We start from the raw sequence: 23,777 nt of genomic DNA, 5'->3' as shown, positions 1-23,777 counted from the left end.
ACACTAAGTGGAACGGTGGGAGGTAAACTGGTCCCAAGTTGTTAAGGGATTTGGATGCAAATAGTAAAACCCTGAACTTGGCCTGGGAGAAAAGCAGCAGCCAGTGCAGATCACTGATTACAGAGGAGTAGTAGTAATAATTCTATTATTTCTACCCTGCCCATCTGGCCGGGTTTCCCCAGCCACTCTGGGCGGCTCCCAACAGAATATAAAAAACACGATAAAACATCAAACATTAAAAACTTCCCTAAGCAGGGCTGCCTTCAGGTGTCTTCTAAAAGTCAGATAGTTGTTTATTTCCTTGACATTTGATGGGAGGGCGTTCCACAGGGCAGGCACCACCACCAAGAAGGCCCTCTGCCTGGTTCCCTGTAACCTCACTTCTCGCAGGGAGGGAACCGCCAGAAGGCCCTTGGAGCTGGACCTCAGTTTCCGGGCTGAACGATTAGGGTGGAGATGCTCCTTCGGGTATAGGGACATCTTAAGGAACAGCGGGACATTCCCAGATAAAATCAGAAACCGGGACCTCTTCTGTAAATCCAGGGCCGTCCCTGGAAAATAGAGACACTTGGAGAGTCTGCCATTTTTGCACCTTCCTTGAGTGTTTTTTCACCTGGCTGAAATGGGGTCTTGAGCTCTGCTAATGTCTCTCACTTGCCTGGCCAAGGAACAGAGAGCAGGGGGGTGAGAGGCTGTGTAGAAATGAGTTAGTGGCAGACTCTGGGGTCTAAAATTTCAGCTGCGCCCCGTGTGCCACCAAAATCCAGCATCCGCTTGCCTCTCAAATAATATTTGCAACATCCCCCAAGGCTCTGCGTTCAGCACAACCGAACCGATCACGCTCCCCTAAATCTGCTTCTGCTGGATGGCAGCAGTTTGGAAAAGAGGATACTGAGAGGAGTTATGATGTTGTTACTTAGTCGTTTAGTCGTGCCCGACTCTTCGTGACCCCCTGGACCAGAGCACGCCAGGCACTCCTGTCTTCAACTGCCTCCCGCAGTTTGGTCAAACTCACGCTGGTAGCTTCGAGAACACTGTCCCACCATCTCGTCCTCTGTCGTCCCCTTCTCTTTGTGCTTCAGGATCTGTCCTTCCAGTGAGCCCTCAGGGCTGATTTCCTTCAGAATGGAGAGGTTTGATCTTCTTGCAGTCTATGGGACTCTCAAGAGTCTCCTCCAGCACCAGAATTCAAAAGCATCGATTCTTCGGCGATCAGCCTTCTTTATGGTCCAGCTCTCACTTGCATACATCACTACTGGGAAAACCATAGCTTTAACTATACGGACCTTTGTTGGCAAGGTGATGTCTCTGCTTTTTAAGATGCTGTTCAGGTTTATCATTGCTTTTCTCCCAAGAATCAGGCGTCTTTTAATTTCGTGGCTGCTGTCACCAACTGCAGTGATCACAGCAGTCACGAAATAGCTTCAAAGATCCCGTGGAAGATGAAGCAAGCTTTGTTTCTCCTGCTCTGGAGGGTAGGACTCGAACCCAGGGCTTCAAGTTACAAGAAAGGCGATTGCAACTCATCACCAGGAAGACCTTTCTGGCTGTAAGAGCTGTTCAACAGTGGAACAGACTCCCTTGAGAGGATGTAGACTCCTTCCTTGGAGGTTTTTAAGTAGAGGTTGGGCAGCCAGATGTCTACGATCCTGTGACCCTATAAGCAATTTTATTCCCCTCGAAGCGGGACGCGTCCTAGGCAAGCTCCTGTTGTCCCCGGGGAAACGGCCCCTTCTGGGTAGCGGTTGCATAAGAAGCTTAATCCATCTCTGTGTATCTTGCATTAATTGCCTCATCCCTTTTGTCAGTCCAGAAGAATCAGAGGCACATCCCTTGAAATTAATTAAGCAGCCCACACTCCCACGAGACAAGCATCTGGAGGTGTTTTGCTGGGGAAGAAAATACGCTTTTTCCTCAAGGCGATGCTGTAAAGGCACGTGCAGATCACGGGGGCTGCTTTGAAAGGACAGGGGTCCACTCTGCACCCATTCCAAGGCTGTGCTCATGTCTTGGGCTTAAGAATGCAAGGAGAGCATTGCTGGACCAGGCCCATGGCCCATTGAGTTCTCACTGAGAGCAAGTGTGGCGTAGTGGTTAAGAGCGGTAGTCTCGTAATCTGGGTAACCGGGTTCGCGTCTCCGCTCCTCCACATGAAGCTGCTGGGTGACCTTTGGCCAGTCACACTTCTCTGAAGTCTCTCAGCCCCACTCACCTCACAGAGTGTTTGTTGTGGGGGAGGAAGGGAAAGGAGAATGTTAGCTGTTTTGAGACTCCTTAAAGGGAGAGAAAGGCGGGATATCAAATCCAAACTCTTCTTCTTCTTCTTCACCACAGTGGCCAACCAGATGTCTGTGGGAAATCCCACAAGCAAGGCTGCTCCTTTTATTTGCGATGTTTACTTTTTGGAATGGTTAAAAAGGTAAAGGGACCCCTGACTTTTAGGTCCAGTCGTGGCCGACTCTGGGGTTGTGGCGCTCATCTCGCTTTATTGGCCGAGGGAGCTGGCGTACAGCTTCCGGGTCATGTGGCCAGCATGACTAAGCCGCTTTTGGTGAACCAGAACAGCGCACGGAAACACCGTTTACCTTCCCGCCGGAGTGGTACCTATTGATCTACTTGCACTTTGACATGCTTTCGAACTGCTAGGTTGGCAGGAGCAGGGAACGAGCAACGGGAGCTCACCCTGTCGTGAGGATTCGAACCGCCAACCTTCTGATCAGCAAGCCCTAGGCTCTGTGGTTTAACCCACAGTGCCCCCCGCGTCCCATTTGGAATGGTTAATGGCTTCCATTTTTCAAAAGGCCACAAAGTACACCTGAAATAACCCCAGGGAATCAACTAGCAGTAAAAAAAAGTGGGAAAACATTGTGCTTTTCGAATTTTATCGTGTTGACTTTGCAAACTTGGGAGGGAGAGGCCCCTAGACTTTCCATGGCAGTGCCCATAACCTGGGTTTAAGGCACTATTTGGCGAATAGCTTATATATCTGTGTTTCTAACACTGGAGCTAAACAGAAGTGCATTCTCCCCTCCTGTAGTTTCCAGAATTCAGAAAGAGTGTAGCCTCTATCACAGCTAGTAGCAACTGAGACTTATTCCCCATGAATAATAATAATAATAATAATAATAATAATAATAATAATAATAATAATAATTTATATACAGCTCCTATATGCAGAGGTTTCAGGGTGGTTCACAGAAAAGATCAACACAAAAACCACAATATATATAATCAAAAATAAAAGCAACAACCCAATAAGCCCAAAAGAACTACATTTTAAAAAGGCATAGGATGTCAATAAGATGAACCAAAGGCCTGGTTAAAGAGGAATGTTTTTGCCAGGCGCCTAAAGGTATAGAATGAAGGCGCCAGGTGAATTCTCCTGGGGAGAGACGGGGAGCCACCGCAGAAAAGGCCCTGTTCTTGTGTTGCCACCCTCCGGACCTCTTGAGGAGGAGGCACATGAAGGAGGGCCTCAGAAGATGATCTCAGGGTCCGGGTAGGTTCATATGGAAAGAGGCAGTCCTTGAGGTATTGTGGTCCTGAGCCATTTAAGGCTTTATAGGTCAAAACCAACACTCTGAACTGGGCCTGGAAACTAATCGGTAGCCAGTGCTGTTGGACCAGGATTAATGTAAAATGAGCAGCTGAGCCAGATGTGGAAGGAAGTTCTTAAGAGAAAATAAATAAATAAATAAATAAATAAATAAATAAGGAATTAACTTGGATATGCAGTAGTAAAGATAAAATAGAAGGAACCACGGATAAGGAAGGAAGTGGCTATAAAGAATATATTGGATGTGTTGAAGTTTTACATATGTTTGTTGTAAAAGCGGAAAATGATGAATAAAATCTAAAAATAAAAATTGGAAGGTGAAGCAATTTATGATTATGAAGATACCGTTGAGGATCATTACTGCATGACGCTTTCCTGTTAAAACATCAGGGTCCCTTAAATCAACAAACAAACGGTATTCGAAGCCGAAACTCTGGCGCACAAAATAACACTGTCCCATGAGAGCTTGTTACCTTGAAACCAGCAGCTAGCATTTCCCTGCAGAGGTGAAATATAAGGAAATTAGTCCAGCCCCTAGCACAGCAGCCCTGCCAAGGAATACCAAGAGTCAAAAGGTAGATGCTCAGTTTACAGCCCATGTCCTTAATTAGGCTCCGTCCAATGAAGCTTGGATGCTGAAGCATATTCAGGTGTCAGGATAAAAGCAAAGGCTGCCAACCGTCCAAGCCTACAGGAAGGAAAGGTCACGCTTTACCTGCGTCAAAATGGCATCCGGCCAAGGCTGCCAGAAACACCATAATTCCTTCTCCAGAGAGCTAGATGCAGGGGCCAAGGGAAAGATGGCTTGCTGGCTCGTTTGGAGGGGTAAATTGAGGAGGAAGAGGGATGAATCAAGGGAGACCTTAGTCCTACAGTTGATGAGAACACCACTGTCCCTGCGTTCTGCGCTAGGTGCTGTACGAAACGCTGAAATTGTGCATTTCCCGCTGACGGTTTGCACAAACCAATATCCATCTCCATCGACATTGGGTGTGGAGATGGCACACTGGCTCCACCCACTAGGCACAGCTGCAGCCTTTCTAACCGCCCCCCCCCCCCGGCGCTCCCTCGAGGGAGAAGAGCACAGATGGCTCCTTTGTCGCTGATGCAGAAAGCGGAGCCGTGTGCACAGGAATGAGTGGGCCGCGTCATTGTTCCCGGGAATTCTCCCACGACAAAGCCCCTTTGTTAGGGGGGAAAAGGACACTCCCCAGAGAGGCTACTGGCAAGCTCCGGAGTAAAAGGACAACAAGCAGCAACAAAACTGGCCGGGGGCCAAAATGGATCAAGTACCAGTCTTCCAAGCGAGTGCCAAGGGGATCAGACAGAAAGTGGCCGAACAGAGCCAGTATTTCAGGAGTGGGCTTGAATGGTGCCCTTTAGCGCAGGAATCTGTCGAGCGAGTCAGCCGCCACTGGGAAGCTGTTCACAAAATTGTAGAGTTGGCAGGGGACCCCAAAAATCATGCAGTCCAACCCCCTGAAATACGCAGCTAAAGTACCCCATCAGCTGACCACCCAACCTCCAAAGATGTTCCTACCATCAGAAAGTTACTCTGAATGTTATCTTTTAATGAGGGTGAAAGAGGAGAGCACAAAATATGGTCTGAAGCTCAACATCAAAAAAACTAAGATCATGGCCACTGGGCCCATCACCTCCTGGCAAATAGAAGGGGAAGAAATGGAGGCAGTGAGAGATTTTACTTTCTTGGGCTCCATGATCACTGCAGATGGTGACAGCAGTCACAAAATTAAAAGACGCCTGCTTCTTGGGAGAAAAGCAATGACAAACCTAGACAGCATCCTAAAAAGCAGAGATATCACCTTGCCAACAAAGGTCCGTATAGTTAAAGTTATGGTTTTCCCAGTAGTGATGTATGGAAGTGAGAGCTGGACCATAAAGAAGGCTGATCGCCGAAGAATGGATGCTTTTGAATTCTGGTGCTGGAGGAGACTCTTGAGAGTCCTATGGACTGCAAGAAGATCAAACCTCTCCATTCTGAACGAAATCAGCCCTGAGTGCTCACTGGAAGGACAGATCCTGAAGCTGAGGCTCCAAGACTTTGGCCACCTCATGAGAAGAGAAGACTCCCTGGAAAAGACCCTGATGTTGGAAAGATGGAGGGCACAAGGCGAAGGGGACGACAGAGGACGAGATGGTTGGACAGTGTTCTCGAAGCTACCAGCATGAGTTTGACCAAACTGCGGGAGGCAGTGGAAGACAGGAGTGCCTGGTGTACTCTGGTCCAGGGGGTCACGAAGAGTCGGACACAACTAAACAACTAAACAACAAATCATATCCTAACTTGAAAATGGAAAGCATAATGCTGGTGGTCAACAAAAGAGGTTTAAAGACGTTCTCAAAAAATGCAGTATAAACACTGACAGCTGGGAAACACTGGCTTGTGAGCGCTCCAGTTGGAGAACACCCTTTACCAAAGGTGTAATGGGCAACGCCCTCCCATCAGGTGTCAAAGAGATAAACAACTATCTGACATTTAGAAGACATCTGAAGGTAGCCCTGTTCAGGGTAGTTTTTAATGTGTGACATTTTAATGTATTTTTAATCTTTGTTGGAAGCCGCCCAGAGTGGCTGGGGAAACCCAGCCAGATGGGCGGGATACAAATAATAAATTATTATTATTATTATTATTATTATTCAATCATGGAATCATACAGCTCTTACCATCAGAAAGTTCTTCCTGATGTTTAGTTAGATTCAAGTTACAAGAGGATATTCCAGCGGTTTGGGTCCTATCCTCCGGAGCAGGAGAAAATAAGGGATGATGGGAGTTGTAGTCCACAACATCTGGAGGGCTACAGCTTTCCCACTTCTGGTTTTAACTTGTGTGAGTAACGCACTGCGAAGTCTCAGAAAACAAGGAAGTAACTGAATACAATTTCACATTCCCACTGGGTGGAACCTTTGGGTCTCTGCTTCGAATTTTGCCTTCGTGTATCAGGGGAACCTTTACAGAATAGATTCACAAAAACAGGCACCAGTCTAACGTTTTCCTTCTCCCACCCCTCCAAAGTGGCTCCCTTCAGCTCACATTCCCAAGATTCCTCTGGCAATTCCACAGCTGGCTCCATACTTTTCCAGAGATGGAGAACAGCTGAGAATGATGAGTCACTGCGGGGGGGGGGGGAGAGAGACAAAAGCGCTGACTCACCAGGCCCGCCCTGCCCCACAGGGGAAAAGTAGGTCAGCTTGATGCAGAAATTTGAGACGTACATGGCTAACATTGCCCCCATTTCCTTCTGCTGCCGCACCACAAAAAATCGCCCTTGTGGCAATAGTCTCTCTCTTCAAAATATTTCAGAGGCTACACCCTACTCTGAATTGAGGGGTGCTTCCTTTGGGTTGTCTATCAGAATATTTTGCTTTAGGATTGTAATAAGAATTCTAAGGTCTCAAATGTAAATCAAATGTCCATAAATGTACCAGGCAAACACACACACATAAGTATATAAACCACATGTCTGAAATAGCACAGGAGCATAGCTGCCAACGTTTCCCTTTTAAAAAGGGAAATTCCCTTATTCCGAATAGGATTCCTCGCAAGAAAAGGGAAAAGTTGGCAGCTATGCACAGGAGAACAATCCTGAAGCCATTTTGACTCTCCCAAATTGACCTCAAATATTTCTCTGCAAGGAGGAAGGAAATGGGGAAGCCTCTCCATTGACTTTTGCTTACAAATCCTGTCTTTAAGGGCGTATTTGTGTATGAACAGGGTGAGCCTGTGACCTGGATTCAGGAACTAAAGTATTAATCATCACAAAAGAATGGCCAGGATGGCCAGGTAAAAGCAATCAGTGACCATTATCAGGTATCCTGGAAAGCAGGATTTCTGCTGTAGACCTCCTCCTTCAAATATATCCTTTCAAATATATAAAAGGATGTCACATAGAGGAGGGAGAAAGGTTGTTTTCTGCTGCTCCAGAGAAGCGGACACGGAGCAGTGGATCCAAACTACAAGAAAGAAGATTCCACCTAAACGTTAGGAAGAACTTCCTGACAGTAAGAGCTGTTTGACAGTGGAATTTGCTGCCAAGGAGTGTGGTGGAGTCTCCTTCTTTGGAGGTCTTTAAGCAGAGGCTTGACAACCATATGTCAGGAGTGCTCTGATGGTGTTTCCTGCTTGGCAGGGGGTTGGACTCGATGGCCCTTGTGGTCTCTTCCAACTCTAGGATTCTATGATTCTGTGATGTATGTATGATGTTTTGGGGGGTGGTCTTGGGCTACAGGGTGGGCCATTTCAAAATATATAAGGGTTTGTGCACCATTGTTCTGGATTCCTCCTCCCTCCTGCATGTGGTGAGTGGAGACCCTATTGCAACAATTCCTTGAATAAAGATCAGGCTTACTAGCCACTTTGCTTCTCAATATACTCTGCTTAGCCTCTGTCATTTTCTCATACCAACAGGGAACCTACTTAAGGGCTCTTGGATAAGGGGAAAGGAACAGGTTTTTTTTCTTCTAATAGGAAAGAACGAACAGCTTTGCAAGAAAAACAATTTAAACGGGGGAAACCGGCGCAGAAAGCGGCCAGCCTCCCCTACCACTGCAGCTCCAATGACTCAGGAGACCCCTAAATGTGACTAGCTTGACCCCAACGAGAATCCTGGGCCGTTTTCCCCTGTCCTTTCACGACATCGGGCGCTCTAGCTCAGTGTTGCTATAACACAGCCAAGCCCTCCCCTGTGAAACTGTGCATGCTGTTCTCACAGCAAAGCTTTCTGGCAAAAGCAGAATTAATGGCCCTAAATGGTTGCTAAGGGCATCTCCTGCTGTCTAGATGAGGAATCAGAAGAATTTCGGTGTTTGGATTCGCCAGCAAACCGAAAGGCAAAACTGAGAAAAGAGCTTTTGTATTGTTGTGGTAAAGGTAAAGGGACCCCTGACCATTAGGTCCAGTCACGGACGACTCTGGGGTTGCGGCGCTCATCTCGCTTTACTGGCTGAGGGAGCTGGCGTACAGCTTCCGGGTCATGTGGCCAGCATGACTAAGCCGCTTCTGGCGAACCAGAGCAGCGCACGGAAATGCCATTTTCCTTCCCACCAGAGCGGTACCTATTTATCTACTTGCAAAGGCGTGCTTTCGAACTGCTAGGTGGGCAGGAGCAGGGACTGAACAACAGGAGCTCACCCCGTCGTGGGGATTCGAACCGCCAACCTTCTGATCGGCAAGTCCTAGGCTCTGTGGTTTAACCCACAGCGCCACCTGCATCCCCTTATTGTTGTGGTGGATGTGCCAAATTGGCCAGAGCCCCCTCTCAAACTTGGAGTTAGCCCTACAATTAAGGCTACCACCTGCCCAGAACTGCGATGTCTGAATTTGGCCTAAAGGTCTGAAGTGCCCCCATGGAGATAGTCAGTGGGAGAGGGGTGTTGAAGGGTACTTATTCTTAACTAATAATATTGGATAGGATTGTTTGGGCCAATGATGGAGTCCTGTCAGCAAGTCTCTGACCTGTGACAATTGTTTCACACATGCAAGCCATCAGTTGGAGTTGAATGAGTTCACGGTCTGCCATCCCTCAACTCTCCTCGTCCTGGTTCCATAATTCAGCACAATAAAAGGGGGTTTGCCTCTTTAGCTCACAGCGCAAGCTATTTATTGCAATTCTTGCATCCTCTGCGCTATGCTAAAAATGTCCAACTGCAACAGTCTCCAAGCAGACAACCACAGAAATATTTATAGACCACAAAGTCTTCTTTTTATAAAGTACCTGCTCCGTGAAACCCTAGGAATGTGCGTGGAGCTGACTTGGTTTAACCCCAAAGTTTCTTAGCATATTATTCACTTTTATTTTTGCAATGGCAAGTGAGGATTTCAACAAACGAAAGTTGCACTGCTGTACTTCCCGATAACAGAGGCTGTTTGCAAGCAAAAATTTAAAACTTTGATACAATAAGGTTGTTGCAGCAATTGATTAGCTCTACCTCTGCAGACCCCCCTGCTTCATAGAAATAGGCAACAGGGGGGAAGAGAAAGTAGACAATCAACCATAAACCATGGTTTGCTTAATATACATTTGTAACCATGGTACAAACCAAGGTTTTGTGTGGTGCCTGAACCGGGTTAGAGCACTGTAGCGGTTAGAGTGTTGGTCTAGGACCTGAGAGGTAAAGGTAAAGGGACCCCTGACCATTAGGTCCAGTCGCGGACGACTCTGGGGTTGTGGCACTCATCTCGCTTTATTGGCCGAGGGAGCCGGCGTACAGCTTCCGGATCATGTGGTCAGCATGACTAAGCCGCTTCTGGCGAACCAGAGCAGCTCACGGAAATGCCGTTTACCTTCCCGCTGGAGCGGCACCTATTTATCTACTTGCACTTTGATGTGCTTTCGAACTGCTAGGTTGGCTGGAGCAGGGACCGAGCAACGGGAACTCACCCCGTTGCGGGGATTTGAACCGCCAACCTTCTGATAGGCAAGTCCTAGGCTCTGTGGTTTAACCCACAGCGCCACCCGCGTCCTACAGGACCTGAGAGACCATGGTTCAAACCCCCACTCAGCCACGAATGAAGCTCACTGGGTAACCTTTGCTCAGTCAGTGTCTCCCGGACTAACCTACATCTCAGGATCACTGCGAGAGTAAGATCGAGAGGTGTGGGAGGGAAATTATGAATGCCAATTTGTGCTCCTTGCTAGGGATAATAACGAGAGCAGTAATAAAGTCTCTGCAGAACAAGTGTTGACAAATGATGTTTGCATCCCTCCAACCAGCCCTAATATTTAGGTTGGAAGAGAGGCTATTTTTCTCTCTTGCAAGACGACACATCTGACACAAACAGACAGATAGGCCAGCAGTGATGATCTGGGAAGAAATGTGCTTGCCGCCGTTTGCCTGATAATTTAACCTCATATGCCCTTAGAAGCAGAAACAAAACATCGCCACCCAACCCTTCTAACACACTCACCCAGAAATAGTCCTGGTGCTCACCTGACACATAGAAATCAAACAGACAATTACTTCTCCTGGTTTCAGCGAGGAAAATGCTCTCTCCAGCTCAGCTTATCTCTATGTCCAGAAAAATTAATTAGCCACTGAGTTTTTGTAAGTGCGCCAAGCTACTGTAAAAGCACAGGAGCCAAGCCGATAAAAGGCAGCTGAGCAACAATTAACTTCACGGTTCTAATCCAGAGGTGGGGAACTGCAGGCCCAGGAGCCAAATGTGGCCAGGCCTCTCTATTCAGCTTGCAGGATTCTCCCGACACCCCACCTTCTCCCTCCAAGCTTGCTCTGCCTTCTTCCAGAATGCATTCGACTGGCTGGAGTGGGTCCTTGAATTAAGGTTCATCTACCATCGCGGGTGGAGCTGTGGGTTAAACCACAGAGCCTAGGATTTGCCGATCAGAAGGCTGGCAGTTCGAATCCCCGTGATGGGGTGAGCTCCGGTTGCTTGGTCCCTGCTCCTGCCAACCTAGCAGTTCGAAAGCACGTCAAAGTGCAAGTAGATAAATAGGTACCGCTCCGGCAGGAAGGTAAACAGCGTTTCCATGCGCTGCTCTTGTTAGTCATGCTGGCCACATGACCCGGAAGCTGTACGCCGGCTCCCTCAGCCAATAAAGCAAGATGAGCGCCGCAACCCCAGAGTCAGTCACAACTGTACCTAATGGTCAGGGGTCCTTTAGCATCCAGACCTGCTTAGCCTGGTATCATCCTGCACTGAAGGATTCCTTCTTGCAAACTGCCACCGGTTCTCGTTTTAGGAAGCTTGTGTAGGAAAAATAAGACCCGCTCTCCAAGGGCAGGGGAAAAAGAAACGTCCCAGTCTGTGAAATTGTTTGGCAAGTCTTCCTCAAAGAAAAAGGCACACATGGTAAACACTTTAAGGGACACCTTAAAGCAACCTTTCTCAACCTGTGGGTCCCCAGATGTTGTTGGACTACAACTCCCATCACCCCTAGCTAGCAAGGCCAGACCTCAGGGATGATGGGAGTTGTAGTCCAACAACATCTGGGGACCCACAGGTTGAGAACCGCTGCCTTAAAGTATTGGCCATGTTTGCCCTTTTCTTTTCACCAGGTGTGAAAACCTGATCGTTATGCATTCAAGCTACCAAACTTTTAGAAGACATCTGAAGGCAGCCTTGTTTAGGGAAGCTTTTAATGTTTAATGTTCTGTTGGAAGCCGCCCAGTGTGGCTAGAGAAACCCAGCCAGATGGGCGGGGTATAAATAATAATAATAATAATAATAATAATAATAATAATAATAATAAGCCCGATTTGTTTACAGGGAAATTAGTCCAGGCATAGGCAAACTCGGCCCTCCAGATGTTTTGGGACTACAATGCCCACCATTCCATGTAACAGGCCCAGTGGTCAGAGATGATGGGAGTTGTAGTCCGAAAACATCTGGAGGGCTGAGTTTGCCTATGCCTGGATTAGACGGTGCCAGCTATCCGTTCTGAAGATGTGTCACCATCAAGCAAGTGTTATCCTGCACCTTCCCATCGCTTTCCTTAATCATCTTGAATTGCACAACCTGAAATTGCGATCCAGTCATGCCTGGTGGCAGGTTGGAAACAGGAAACTGTTGACAAAGGGACAAATCTGACGCTCCAAGGCGGCTATTCTAGTCAGGGAACTCTGAGGCCGTGTCAAGGGAGAGTCCTTTAGCGCCCAGGAGGAGAGAAGAGAGGTCTTATTTCCCAGAGTCAGGGCACAGACAGCCACACAGCAAGAACAGAGTCATCGTCACACCCTTGCAAGCACAGCAGATCTTTTCTTAGGGGAAGAAAAGGGCACACTCAATCTCCGCTGTTGCTCTGCAAAGGCACGCTCAGAGACGATTTGGGTGGCACTCGCTGGGGCCTGAAAGAGAGCCGCAGGCTCAAAAAGTAAGATCTCTAGGACTGGCTTGGTGGCCGAAAAGTGACAGACATGGTACAAATTGTAGAGGGGATTCCAAGGACTTTTAGAAGACACCTAACACAGCCCTGTTTAGGGAAGCTTTTAATGTTTGATGCATTACTGTATTTTAATATTTTGTTGGAAGCCGCCCAGAGTGGCTGGGGAAGCCCAGCCAGATGGGCGGGGTAGCGGGGTATAAATAATAAATTCTTCTTCTTCTATTATTATTATTATTATTATTATTATTATTATTATTATTATTATCCTCTAGTCCAACCCCCTGCAATGCAGGAAATAGAAACACCGTGGAAAACTGGGGGGGGATGGGGGGGAAATAAACATTATGTATTTTGAAGAATCTATGTTAAACTTTTGAAAATTCAATAAAATTCATTCTAGAAATGCAAAAAGGAAAATGGTTGAAAAGAGGCCATTCGATGACACGTCTCCAAGCAGCTAAAGAACCAAAATGGGTCTCATTACGGCTACAGCAGACGATCAATACTGCCCTACTTAGTGATGGCTGTTATGCGACCTTTCGTTCAAGATGAGCGAGGAATGGATCATGCAACAACAGAGTTGACATTAGTCCTTTGGTGACATGTCATGTTTCTTTTTTAGATTTGGTGGCAGTTGGATAAAGGCCCCCCCCAAATATGCAAAAACAAGTGATTTCTTTCCGAAGAGTGCAGCACAAAGATATTGGCCTTAAAGTACCCAGAAGCCATCTGCAGAAAAGCCTAGCCAGCCAGCTCAGTGGTTAGAGCACCTGCTTCGAATGCAGAAACCCCCGGGTTCAATCCTGAATGAAATCTCCACATTTCGAGGCAATTCCTCTGCAACCCAGCAATTAAAAATGCATTTTTAAAAGGTCCCTGAACTCTGAGGCTGAATTATTTTAGCCCTCATGGTCAACAGCCGAACACTGCATTGAACAGGATTGGGCTTTTATTTCATGGGCCTCTGCGTGCTTACTCAGAAGTAAAGGCCCACCGTACCCCAGACTGGTGGGGTAATTTTTTGTGGGGTGCATTCTGCAACACATCACTTTTTTTTGCAATATAATTTTCTTTAATTAAACATTTCAAACATTTTCACAATTGTCTGCATATCAAAGAGCTACATTTCACCCCAATAATTGACTTCCCACCTCCACCGTGTTTTCACTCAAACCTTTTCTACTGCACTAGGGACTCAGCAAAAAAGCATTTTATGCGCGTTGCAACACTGTGACACCCGGTGGCGCTGTGGGGGCGTGGTTTCGCCAACGTGATTTCCCGTAATAAAGTTCACAACGCGTTTCCCTGAAATGCTTTTCTGATATGTGTAGATCCAGCCTAGATCTTTATTACCCAAAGTTTATCCATTACAGTGGTATCTCGGGTTAAGTACTTAACTCCTTCTGGAGGTCCGTTCTTAACCTGAAACTGTTCTTAACCTGAAGCACCACTTTAGATAATGGGGCCTCCCGCTGTCACCGCATGACTTCTGTTCTCATCCTGAAGCAAAGTTCTTAACCCGAGGTACTATTTCTGGGTTAGCGGAGTCTGTAACCTGAAGCGTATGTAACCTGAAGCGTATGTAGCCCGAGGTACCACTGTACAATTATTTTCCTTCCGCTGCTTTCATTTTGAATCCTGCCTGTGATTTCAGCTGACTACGGAATTTTTAAAGAATATTCCATGAAAGGCCTCCTCCATTCTTCTGTTAAAAGGGTCGCCATTTTGATCTCTTAATTTCGCTGTCAGTTTTGCCATCTCAGCATGGTCCATTCCTTACAAAAGTCTCTCCTCCTTTGCTGGGACCTGCTATGCTTTCTGTTTCTGCGCATATAATATTCTCGCTGCTGTTCATTCTGCAACATGTCGTTGATGCCACAGTCGTGGGTTAGTGGAAAACCTACACTGGATCACAATTTATTAGGTCTTGTGTGGTGCTTCCCCAACATGGCTGCCATTATTGTCATCTTGCCCAACAGCACAACAAAAGTGGGACAACAACTAAAACCCAGTAGATTTGTGGTATAAGAAGTTCCAGGGGAAAGCTGCGGGACACAAAGCAACTGGGAATGAATCAGGATAGCATTGCCCAAACGTCTGTACAGTGGTACCTTGGTTCTCAAACTTAATCCGTTCCAAAACCAAAGCGTTCCAAAACTAAAACCCAGTAGATTTGTGGTATAAGAAGTTCCAGGGGAAAGATGCAGGACACAATGAATGAATCAGGATAGCATTGCCCAAACGTCTGTACAGTGGTACCTTGGTTCTCAAACTTAATCCGTTCCAAAACCAAAGCGTTCCAAAACCAAGGCACACTTTCCCATAGAAAGTAATGCAAAACGGATTAATCTGTTCCAGAACAACCTCTAAAGCAGCAATTTAACAGGAATTATACTAACGAGACCACTGATCCATAAAATGAAAGCAATAATCAATGTACTGTACTATAAAATAAATAAGACAGTATTGTGGATGATAAAAATTAAAATTATTTTGTTTTTCCTTAGCTGCACTGATACTAGTCACTGTTTGGATGGGGGGGCTTTTATCCATTTCCGTAGTCACACAATCCATCAATCAATCGATCCAGCCATCCAGCCACCCATCAGTAGCCGAACTGGGTTCCACACAGTCACAAAAACAAATTAACTGAAAAAGCCTCCAAAACAAAAACACAAAATAAATAACTCGCTCTACGTGGGGCTGCCCTTGAGACTGACCCAGAAACTCCAGCGGGTGCAGGATGCCACGGTGAGACTCCTTATGGGGTCTTCGTTGCGAGATCATATTCATCCGGTGCTATACCAGCTGCATTGGCTCCCAGTGGAGTACAGGATCAGGTTTAAGGTGCTGGTTTAAACATTTAAAGCCCTATACAGCCTAGGACCCTTGTACCTACGGGACCGCCTCTCCTGGTATGTCCCACAGAGAAATTTACGGTCTGCAAATAAAAACATCCTGAAGATCCCAGGCCACAGAGAGGTTAGGCTGGCCTCAACTAGAGCCAGGGCTTTCTCGGCCGTGGCTCCAATCTGGTGGAACACTCTGTCACAAGAGACTAGGGCCCTGCGGGACCTGACATCTTTCCGCAGGGCCTGCAAGACAGAGCTGTTCCACCAGGCCTTTGGTCAAGGCACAGTCTGATCCCCTCCTCTGGCAATCTGCACAGAATTTTGCTTAATTGGTTGCCATCAATTTGATTTTAATTAATTTTATAATGAATGTTTTTAGAATGTTGGATTATTTTTATTGTTGTTAGCTGCCCTGAGCCCAGCTTTGGCTGGGAAGGTGGGATATAAATAAAAATTATTATTATTATTATTATTATTATTATTATTATTATTATTAAATAGTAAAAACAAAAGTGCCAAACTTCCATTTGACTTCCGAAATGTTCGAAAACCAAGGCGCAGCTTCTGAGTGGTGCAGGTGCCCCAGAAACAATCGCCAACAGCCGCATCAGATGTTCAGCTTCCGGAAAACGTTCAAAACCCGGAACACTTACTTCCGGGTTTTCAGCATTTGAAAACCAAGGCGTTTGAGAACCAAGATACCACTGTAAAACCCAGTAGATTTGTGGTATAAGAAGTTCCAGAATTCCAGGGGAAAGTTGTGGGACATGCAGTGATTGGGAATGAACTAGAATGTCCGTCCCAAAATGTCTGCAAATGCAAACAGTATTGAGGCTGGGACGGCATAACCATTCCGATACCTTCCTAGGCACAAACCATCGCAAACATATTCACAGGGTCTTGGCACGAGACAGCCAACACGTAGTTTTTGCCTTGAGCAGAGGGTTGCCAACTGACCAAACAAGAAGGCAGCCCGGCCTGCTCTTGCGCCTTTGAAACACAAGCCGGGTCTTCAGAAGTCTGCAGGCAACCTTCCAGCCAAAAGGGGCTTTTAAAAAATCTGCTGGAGCGTCTCTGCGGGAAAACCACTGTTAAAAGCGCACGTGCACAGAAGTAGGGGCCGGCTGAAACGTTGGCAATGCTGGCCCATCCCCCGGTTGACACATGTAACATCAGTATTAAGCGGGTGGAGAGAGAGAGAGAGATGCCAAATATAACCAGCTTTCCAAATTACCCGATTAACAGCCTCTGCTGGGAAATAACGAACATTAGTGAGTCAGAGAGAAAGAGTTGTCAAGCTGGCTGAGTTGCCTAAGATTAGATAATTAACTCTAATGTGCCAAACACTGGAGCTTTCATAAGAATTTTCTTTTAAAAACTTTCTGCAAGAATAGGAGAATCAGGCCTCTCTCCCTCTCTGGAATGCGACACACCAATTATCTGCTAGAGGATGGTAGAAAGAGCTTAAGGCTACAGGTGAACATGGAGAATGGTCTCTACATTTTTCTTGGTCCCCTGTGCTGATTTGGGACTGATGGGAGCTGGAGAGCTCCAGGGTTTTTTGGGTGGGGGTGCTGGGTGAGGAGATAGCTCTGGGCCTCCTGTTGTAAATAAAAATTGCCCTTTACCCTTATGGGGTATCCAAGAGCCCATATAGAGTCCTTACATAGGTTCCCTATTGGTAGGAGAGAATAACAGAGGCCAACCAGAGAATATTGAGAAGCAAAGCAGCTAGTAAGCTTGATCTTTATTGATCTGTTGCAACAGGGTGCTCCCCTCACCTGCAGGAGAGAGGAGGGACCCAGAAAAATGGCATGCAAGGCCTTATAAAGACTTTTGAAATTCCCATCCTGTAGATCAAGACCACCCCTCAGCAGTGGCGTAGCGTGGGGGGTGCCAGGGGTGCCGGCCGCACCGGGCGCAACATCTGGGGGGGCGCGAGTCCAGAGGGAAGGGACAAGTTCCTTCCTCCGCTGGGCTCCCCGCTGCCGCCGCGCTCCACTCACTGCTCGCCTGGTCGGGCACGGGCAGCCTCCGCACCCCGACGCCGCCGCCATCCCCTCGGCCCAGCCACAGGCGGCGGCTGCTTCTGCCGACGGGGAGGGAGGAGAGCTCCGAGGGGCCTCGCCGCGCCCTGCGCTCCCCAAAACCCTCCGAGAGGAAGCCGGCGGGTGGGCGAGGGGCTGCCAGCGGAAGGGGGCGCCGCTGGCTCCGGCTCTCAGCGCAAGTCTCAGCCGCGGGGGGGGGGGGGGGCGGGCAAGGACGGAGCGCGGCTGGAAGCCCCCGGACCCGGCCGGGAGGAGGCGAGGCGCTCGCCAAGCCCGGATCTGGAGCGCCTCGGAGTGCGGGCTCCACCTACAGCCCAAGGAGAGGAGGGGGCGGGGAGGCGCCCGAGGGGAGGGGGCTTCGGCTGCCTCGGCTCGCGGGGGCTCCGCAAATAATAAATTTAATAAATTCCTGCTGAGCCTTAAGGGGGGGGTCCTTGGCTCCTTCGCTCGCCCCCAGCCCCAGTGGCGTAGCGTGGGGGGTGCAGAAGGGCCGGCCGCGACATCTGGGGGGGGGGCGCGCTCGCACTCGAGGGCTAAAATCCACGGGTTAGGGGGCGCAAATTACTTGCCTTGCCCCGGGTGCTGACAACCCACGCTACGCCACTGCCCCTCAGATACATCACACCTACATCACCGAAAAGGCGGTCTAAAACAGAAATTTGAATATTGCTTTTCTCCTGTTGTTGTTTATCTCCTGTCTGGCAGGTTACTTGATTGGATTGCCTGGGGAATCTGGCCATTCTTTTAAAACATTGGCTCAGTTTAGGAATCAAAATGGTTCCAGGTTGGTCTTCCTGTGCTGATCTATGTACGTGCTTGGCTGGTACACTTATGAACAATACCATATATCTAAGACCATAAAATTCCTATCACACTCCTCTTCCTGTCCCTGTTCTCTAGAATCCCCTTCTTCCATCCATGGCCAGTCTTGGCCCTCCAGCTGTTTTGGGACTACAATTCCCATCATCCCTGACCACCGGTCCTGTTAGCTAGGGATGATGGGAGTTGTAGTCCCAAAACAGCTGGAGGGCCAATTTTTGGCCATGCCTACGAAACCTGAGACAGAGCAAAAGCTTTTTTGCGAGAAGCAGGCCACAAAATGCACCAGCTAAGCAGGAGAAGGAGAAAGACTGTCACAGGGGGGAAAAAATGTTGATTTAATTTAAACAGAGACAGGAGCATTTATAGACGCTGAAACGGCTGCAGAGAACGCCAGAAAAGCGGCACAGAAAAGAAACAACGGACTCTGTGCTCATCCAATCTTTGTCGGCTATATAAAGGGCATCCGGGGGTTTAGGCACAGAGGAGGGGAATAGCCAGAGCTGCCTTGCCCAATTATTTGAGGCAGTGGCCTTTTCTAGCCCCACCTAGCACAAATGCTGTATAGTTAAAGTTCTGGTTTTCCCAGCAGTGATGTATGGAAGTGAGAGCTGGACCATAAAGAAAGCTGACCGCCGAAAAATGGATGCTTTTGAATTATGGTGCTGGAGGAGACTCTTGAGAGTCCCATGGACTGCAAGAAGATCAAACCTCTCCATTCTGAAGGAAATCAGCCCTGAGTGCTCACTGGAAGGACAGATCCTGAAGCTGAGGCTCCAGTACTTTGGCCACCTCATGAGAAGAGAAGACTCCCTGGAAAAGACCCTGATGTTGGGAAAGATGGAGGGCACAAGGAGAAGGGGGCGACAGAGGACGAGATGGTTGGACAGTGTTCTCGAAGCTACCAGCCTGAGTCTGACCAAACTGCGGGAGGCAGTGGAAGACCCGAGTGCTTGGCGTGCTCTGGTCCAGGGGGTCACGAAGAGTCAGACACGACTAAACAACAACAAACAACAGCACAAATACCCAAACACACTTCATGCCATCACAGAGTAAGTAAATGAGGTGGAAGGAACCTTTGACCTTCCTGATGTTGTCGAACTATAATTCCCATCATCCCTGGGCCATGCTTTCTTGGGCTGATGGGAGTTGTAGTTCAGCAACATCTGGAGGGCCAAAGGTTTCCCCACCCCTGAAATAAAGCCTGCTGCAGACAGAGAAGAGACCAGGCACCCCCAAACTCCAGGTGTTTTGGGACTACAACTCCCATCACTCCTAGCTAACAGGACCAGTGGTCAGGGATGATGGGAATTGTAGTTCCAAAACAGCTGGAGGGCCGAGTTTGGGGATGCCTGGAAGAGATCCTCAAACAAAGGAACTGCCCCAGTTTTCTCCAAGCTGGTGTCTTCCCAGATGTTTCGAAACTATAACTCCCACAGGCTCAGCCAGCCCAGCCATGCACACGTCACAATATTCCTGATAGATCAAGGTTTGTGTTGGTCTATGGCAAGCGGGGTGTGTGGGGAGAAAGCGCGGTGTGTGGGGAGTTATTTCCCTTCCCCGCAACCTGTCTTTTCAAAGTGGGGTTGCTTTTGTTGCAAATGTGAGAAGAAAACAGAGGACAGACATCGTACAAAAAAGCAGCTGGCAAATGATGGAGGGCAGACAAAGGAAGAGGGAATTTTCCTGAACTTTGAAGAAGAGAGCGACTTTGAAACAAAAACAGCAGGATATGAGGATGTGATGAAGAGGAAGAAAGATCAACAGCAGGTGTTAAAATAGCCACTTTTGGCGGACAGAGAGCTCCTCTTTAAAGTTGGGGGAAAGCATGCGGGCAATGGAGGAGATAAGAACTGTAAACTGGGCAGATTGTGAGGTGCAGGATCACTAACGATTTCAGGGGGGAAGTAAGAAAATTAGTTGCATGCAGTCACAGTTCCTGAGTAGAATCCGCACCCAAATCTGGACAGCTGGTCCTTTGGGCAAGCTGTAAAAACCTCAGACGTTTTCGGCAGCACATAAACTGTTTGCCCATCAAAACGGACAGAATAGCAGAAGCACAGAAAGCGAGAAGGAACTCCAAGGCTCATTTAGTCCAGCCTCCTGAAATGCAGACTCACAACTCAAGAATGCAGCTTCTGTTTAAAAACCTCCCACAAAGGGGAGTTCATTGTCGGCAAGGGTCCGTATAGTTCAAGCTCTGGTTTTCCCAGTAGTGATGTATGGAAGTGAGAGCTGGACCATAAAGAATGCCGATCGCCGAAGAATTGATGCTTTTGAATTCTGGTGCTGGAGGAGACTCTTGAGAGTCCCATGGACTGCAAGAAGATCAAACCGATCCATTCTGAAGGAAATCAGCCCTGAGTGCTCACTGGAAGGACAGATCCTGAAGCTGAGGCTCCAATACTTTGGCCACCTCATGAGAAGAGAAGACTCCCTGGAGAAGACCCTGATGTTGGGAAAGGTGGAGGGCCCAAGGAGAAGGGGAGGACAGAGGACGAGATGGTTGGACAGTGTTTTCAAAGCGACCAGCATGAGTTTGACCAAACTGCAGGAGGCAGTGGAAGACAGGAGTGCCTGGCGTGCTCTGGTCCAGGGGGTCACGAAGAGGCGGACACGGCTAAACAACAACAACAAAACCCAAAATACGTCCAGATGTTCCAAATGTACAACGGGCAACACCGCAACAGTAGAATCATAGCACTGTAGAGTTTGACATGACCCCATCTAACCCAACCCCTTGCAATTCAGGAATCCCAGCTAAAGAATTCCGGAGAGAGAGGCTCACCTGACCTCTGCTTAAAAAGCACCAAGGAAGGGGGGTCTACCGCCTTTCGAGGTGGCGATGATTTGGACCACAATCCTGCCACTGGCATGAGGGAGGGGGTGTGGTTTGGCGTCCCACTTTAGCAGTCCACCTGCAGCATTTTTTTGCAGCCTCTGCAGCTTCCAGACAAAACCCAAGTTCCCACTGAAGCAAAGTTTACTGGGTGGCAGCTGCAGAGAGAGAGAGAGCGATGGGATGGAAATTTACTTGGGCCGCCACAACATCTCGTGGCATCAGTGTGGCTCCCTGCCAAAGAGCTCTGTCTTTCTCTCTCTCTCTCACGCGCTATTTATTGTTTTCACTGACACAGATTTCTTTTGTTTGCAAAGAGGGAGCCCTGGGTTCCTCTCCTCTGAAATATCTTTGTTGCGACAACAGAGAGGCAGCCACGGCCAACCGACGGGGTCTGGGTAGCGAAGACGTGAGCCCCAGCATTGTCGGCTGGAAGAGCATTGAAGTAGGTCAGGCCCCACATTTTATGCAAAGGGGGGGGGACGGACAGAAAGGCTGAAGGCTGGCGCAGAGACTTGCAATTAAGAGCTCCTATCTGGACTTCCCGTTATCGATCGCTTGCTTAAAGCTTCCCTCCTCTTCGCCACCTGTGGATTCAAACATTGCACCCATGGGAGCTAATTATCAAGGGTCTCTAAACATTGCTGCAGCTGTGTGGGAGGCGTTCAGAGGGGAAAACAACACAAGAGTCTGGCTGGACCAGACCAAAGGACCATATAGACAGGTGATCATGTGCGCATCTCTCTATGGAGGGATAGTAAGGTAAAGGGACCCCTGACCATTAGGTCCAGTCATGGCCGACTCTGGGGTTGTGACGCTCATCTCGCTTTATTGGCTGAGGGAGCCGGTGTACAGCTTCCGGATCATGTGGCCAGCATGACTAAGCCACTTCTGGTGAACCAGAGCAGCGCACGGAAACGCCGTTTACCTTCCCACCGGAGTGCTACCTATTTATCTACTTGCACTTTGACTTGCTTTTGAAACTGCTAGGTTGGCAGGAGCAGGGACCGAGCAACGGGAGCTCGCCCCGTCATGGAGATTCGAACCGCCAACCTTCTGATTGGCAAGTCCTAGGCTCTGTGGTTTAACCCACAGTGCCACCTGTGTCCCCCTATGGAGGGATGGTCTGCTCCAATTCCTGTTTAGAGATCTGGGGAGGGAGATGCAGGTTCCGGAGAGGGGAACCAAAATGATCAAGCAGGCGCAGCAAATCTCCTATGAAGACAGCTTACAACGCCTGGGACATTTTAAGAATAAGCATAGAAATGTCCCAAATTGTGCATGGTATTTCAAAAACGGATGGAGAAAAGTTTTCTCCGTCACTCCTGACTTTCACCAGAGGAAGCTGAATGTTGGAAGGTTCAGGACAGATAAATGGAAGGACTTTTATCACGCGGTGCGTAGTTAAACTGTGGAACTCACTTCCACAGTAGGCAGTGAGGGTCAATAACAGCAGAAGGTTTTCAGACATGGATTGGTTCTGTTATGTACTGAAGTTCTCACCCTGGGCCAGCAGGGGGATACTGCAGATAGTTTTCACTCAGGTCCACATATGCAAATAAGGGGTTGAAAGTGCCGTTCAGTGATTGGATAGTTACAGAAAGTGATTACAGTTGCGTTGTACTGGAGCTCTATATAAGCAGGCTGGCTGAACCCTTCAGTTCAGTTCTGTTCCAGCTTACAAATAAAGAGCTGTTTTGGAGAAATCGCTGCATCGTCTAGTATGCCCACCCACTATCTAACAGGTTCAATCCCAATCCAATAAACAACAACAACAACAACAACAACAACAGAAACCAGTTTTGGTGCTCTTATCGCAAACATGCTTCCCAACCCCCAATGTCTTCAAAGAATGCTTGCAGTTTTTGTTTTAAAGACCATATGATACCGCGATTAACAAAAGTGATCTAATTTCTGTTGCAAAACCTTTTTGGCTCCTGTCTTCCTCAGTTGCTCTGGTGAAAAATGAAAGGATGCTACTGCAGCTACAGAGATTTGAGGAGGGAGTGATTCCTATGCTGTAAAACGAAATGTTTTACATTTTCTTTTTTGCTCATAAAGCACAAGGGGGGGGGGCGGAGAGAGACTGATGGTGGATCTGCTTGCTGATACACATTTGCTTGTGCAAAGAAAACTGCAATGCAGGGTGAATCAGTGTGAGTCAAAGATGCTTTGTGCCACCTAGTCTTCACCCAGAGAAGGATTTCAAACCTCTTGCAAGGCAGCTGGAGAAGGAACTTAAAAGTTGTGGCCGCATACAGCACACTGTTAGAATGGGAGACGAAAGATGAAGAGGTAAAATCAGTCACGATCAAATGGGCACAAGATATAGGTCATAATATCATGATGGAAGATTGGGAAAGGTTATGGAAAAGTGATTTAAAATTTACAGACTGTTCTTTGTTGAAAGGAAATTATATGAAGATGGTATGTGTATAGATGGTATATGACAACAGTGCAGATAGGAAAAATGTATAAAACTAGCTCAAATATGTGTTGGAAGAGTAAGGAAAAGGAGGGGACATTTTACCATATGTGGTGGGATCGTAATGAAATAAAAAAATTTTGGGAAATGATATACAATGAATTGAAGAAAATGTTCCATCTAACATTTGCTAAGAAACCTGAAGCATTTCTGTTAGGGATTGTAGGGAAAGACCTGCCAAGGAAGCTGAAAAATATCTTCATGTTTGCGACAACGGCGGCGAGAGTCTTAATCATAGCTGTCAACTTACAGATTTGAAAATAAGGGACCTGCAGCCTCACCTGTTCCAGGCACTCCAGTCTTCCTGTCCTCCTACA

The 23,777-nt window shown here is 47.8% G+C and overlaps 1 protein-coding gene across 8 annotated transcripts in view; it reads right to left on the bottom strand.

The window, feature by feature from the left end:
• Positions 1-23,777, bottom strand: part of RELT (RELT TNF receptor) — an 86,729-nt gene that overhangs the window by 45,892 nt on the left and 17,060 nt on the right. For 2 of the 8 annotated variants that reach the window (XM_083736934.1, XM_083736933.1), the window contains exon 2: positions 20,925-21,133. The exons of the other annotated variants lie outside the window; for them this stretch is intronic. In XM_083736934.1, coding sequence (XP_083593060.1) covers positions 20,925-21,012 — 88 coding nt within the window. In that variant the 5' untranslated portion in view covers positions 21,013-21,133. The remainder of the gene's footprint in view (positions 1-20,924; positions 21,134-23,777) is intronic. 8 annotated transcript variants of the gene reach the window in all.

Source organism: Podarcis gaigeae (assembly GCF_964106915.1).
Source record: "Podarcis gaigeae genome assembly, chromosome: 4".
Taxonomy (NCBI): Eukaryota; Metazoa; Chordata; class Lepidosauria; order Squamata; family Lacertidae; genus Podarcis; species Podarcis gaigeae.
The sequence above is the reverse complement of the archived record's forward strand: the minus strand, read 5'-3'. Positions and strand labels throughout refer to the sequence as shown.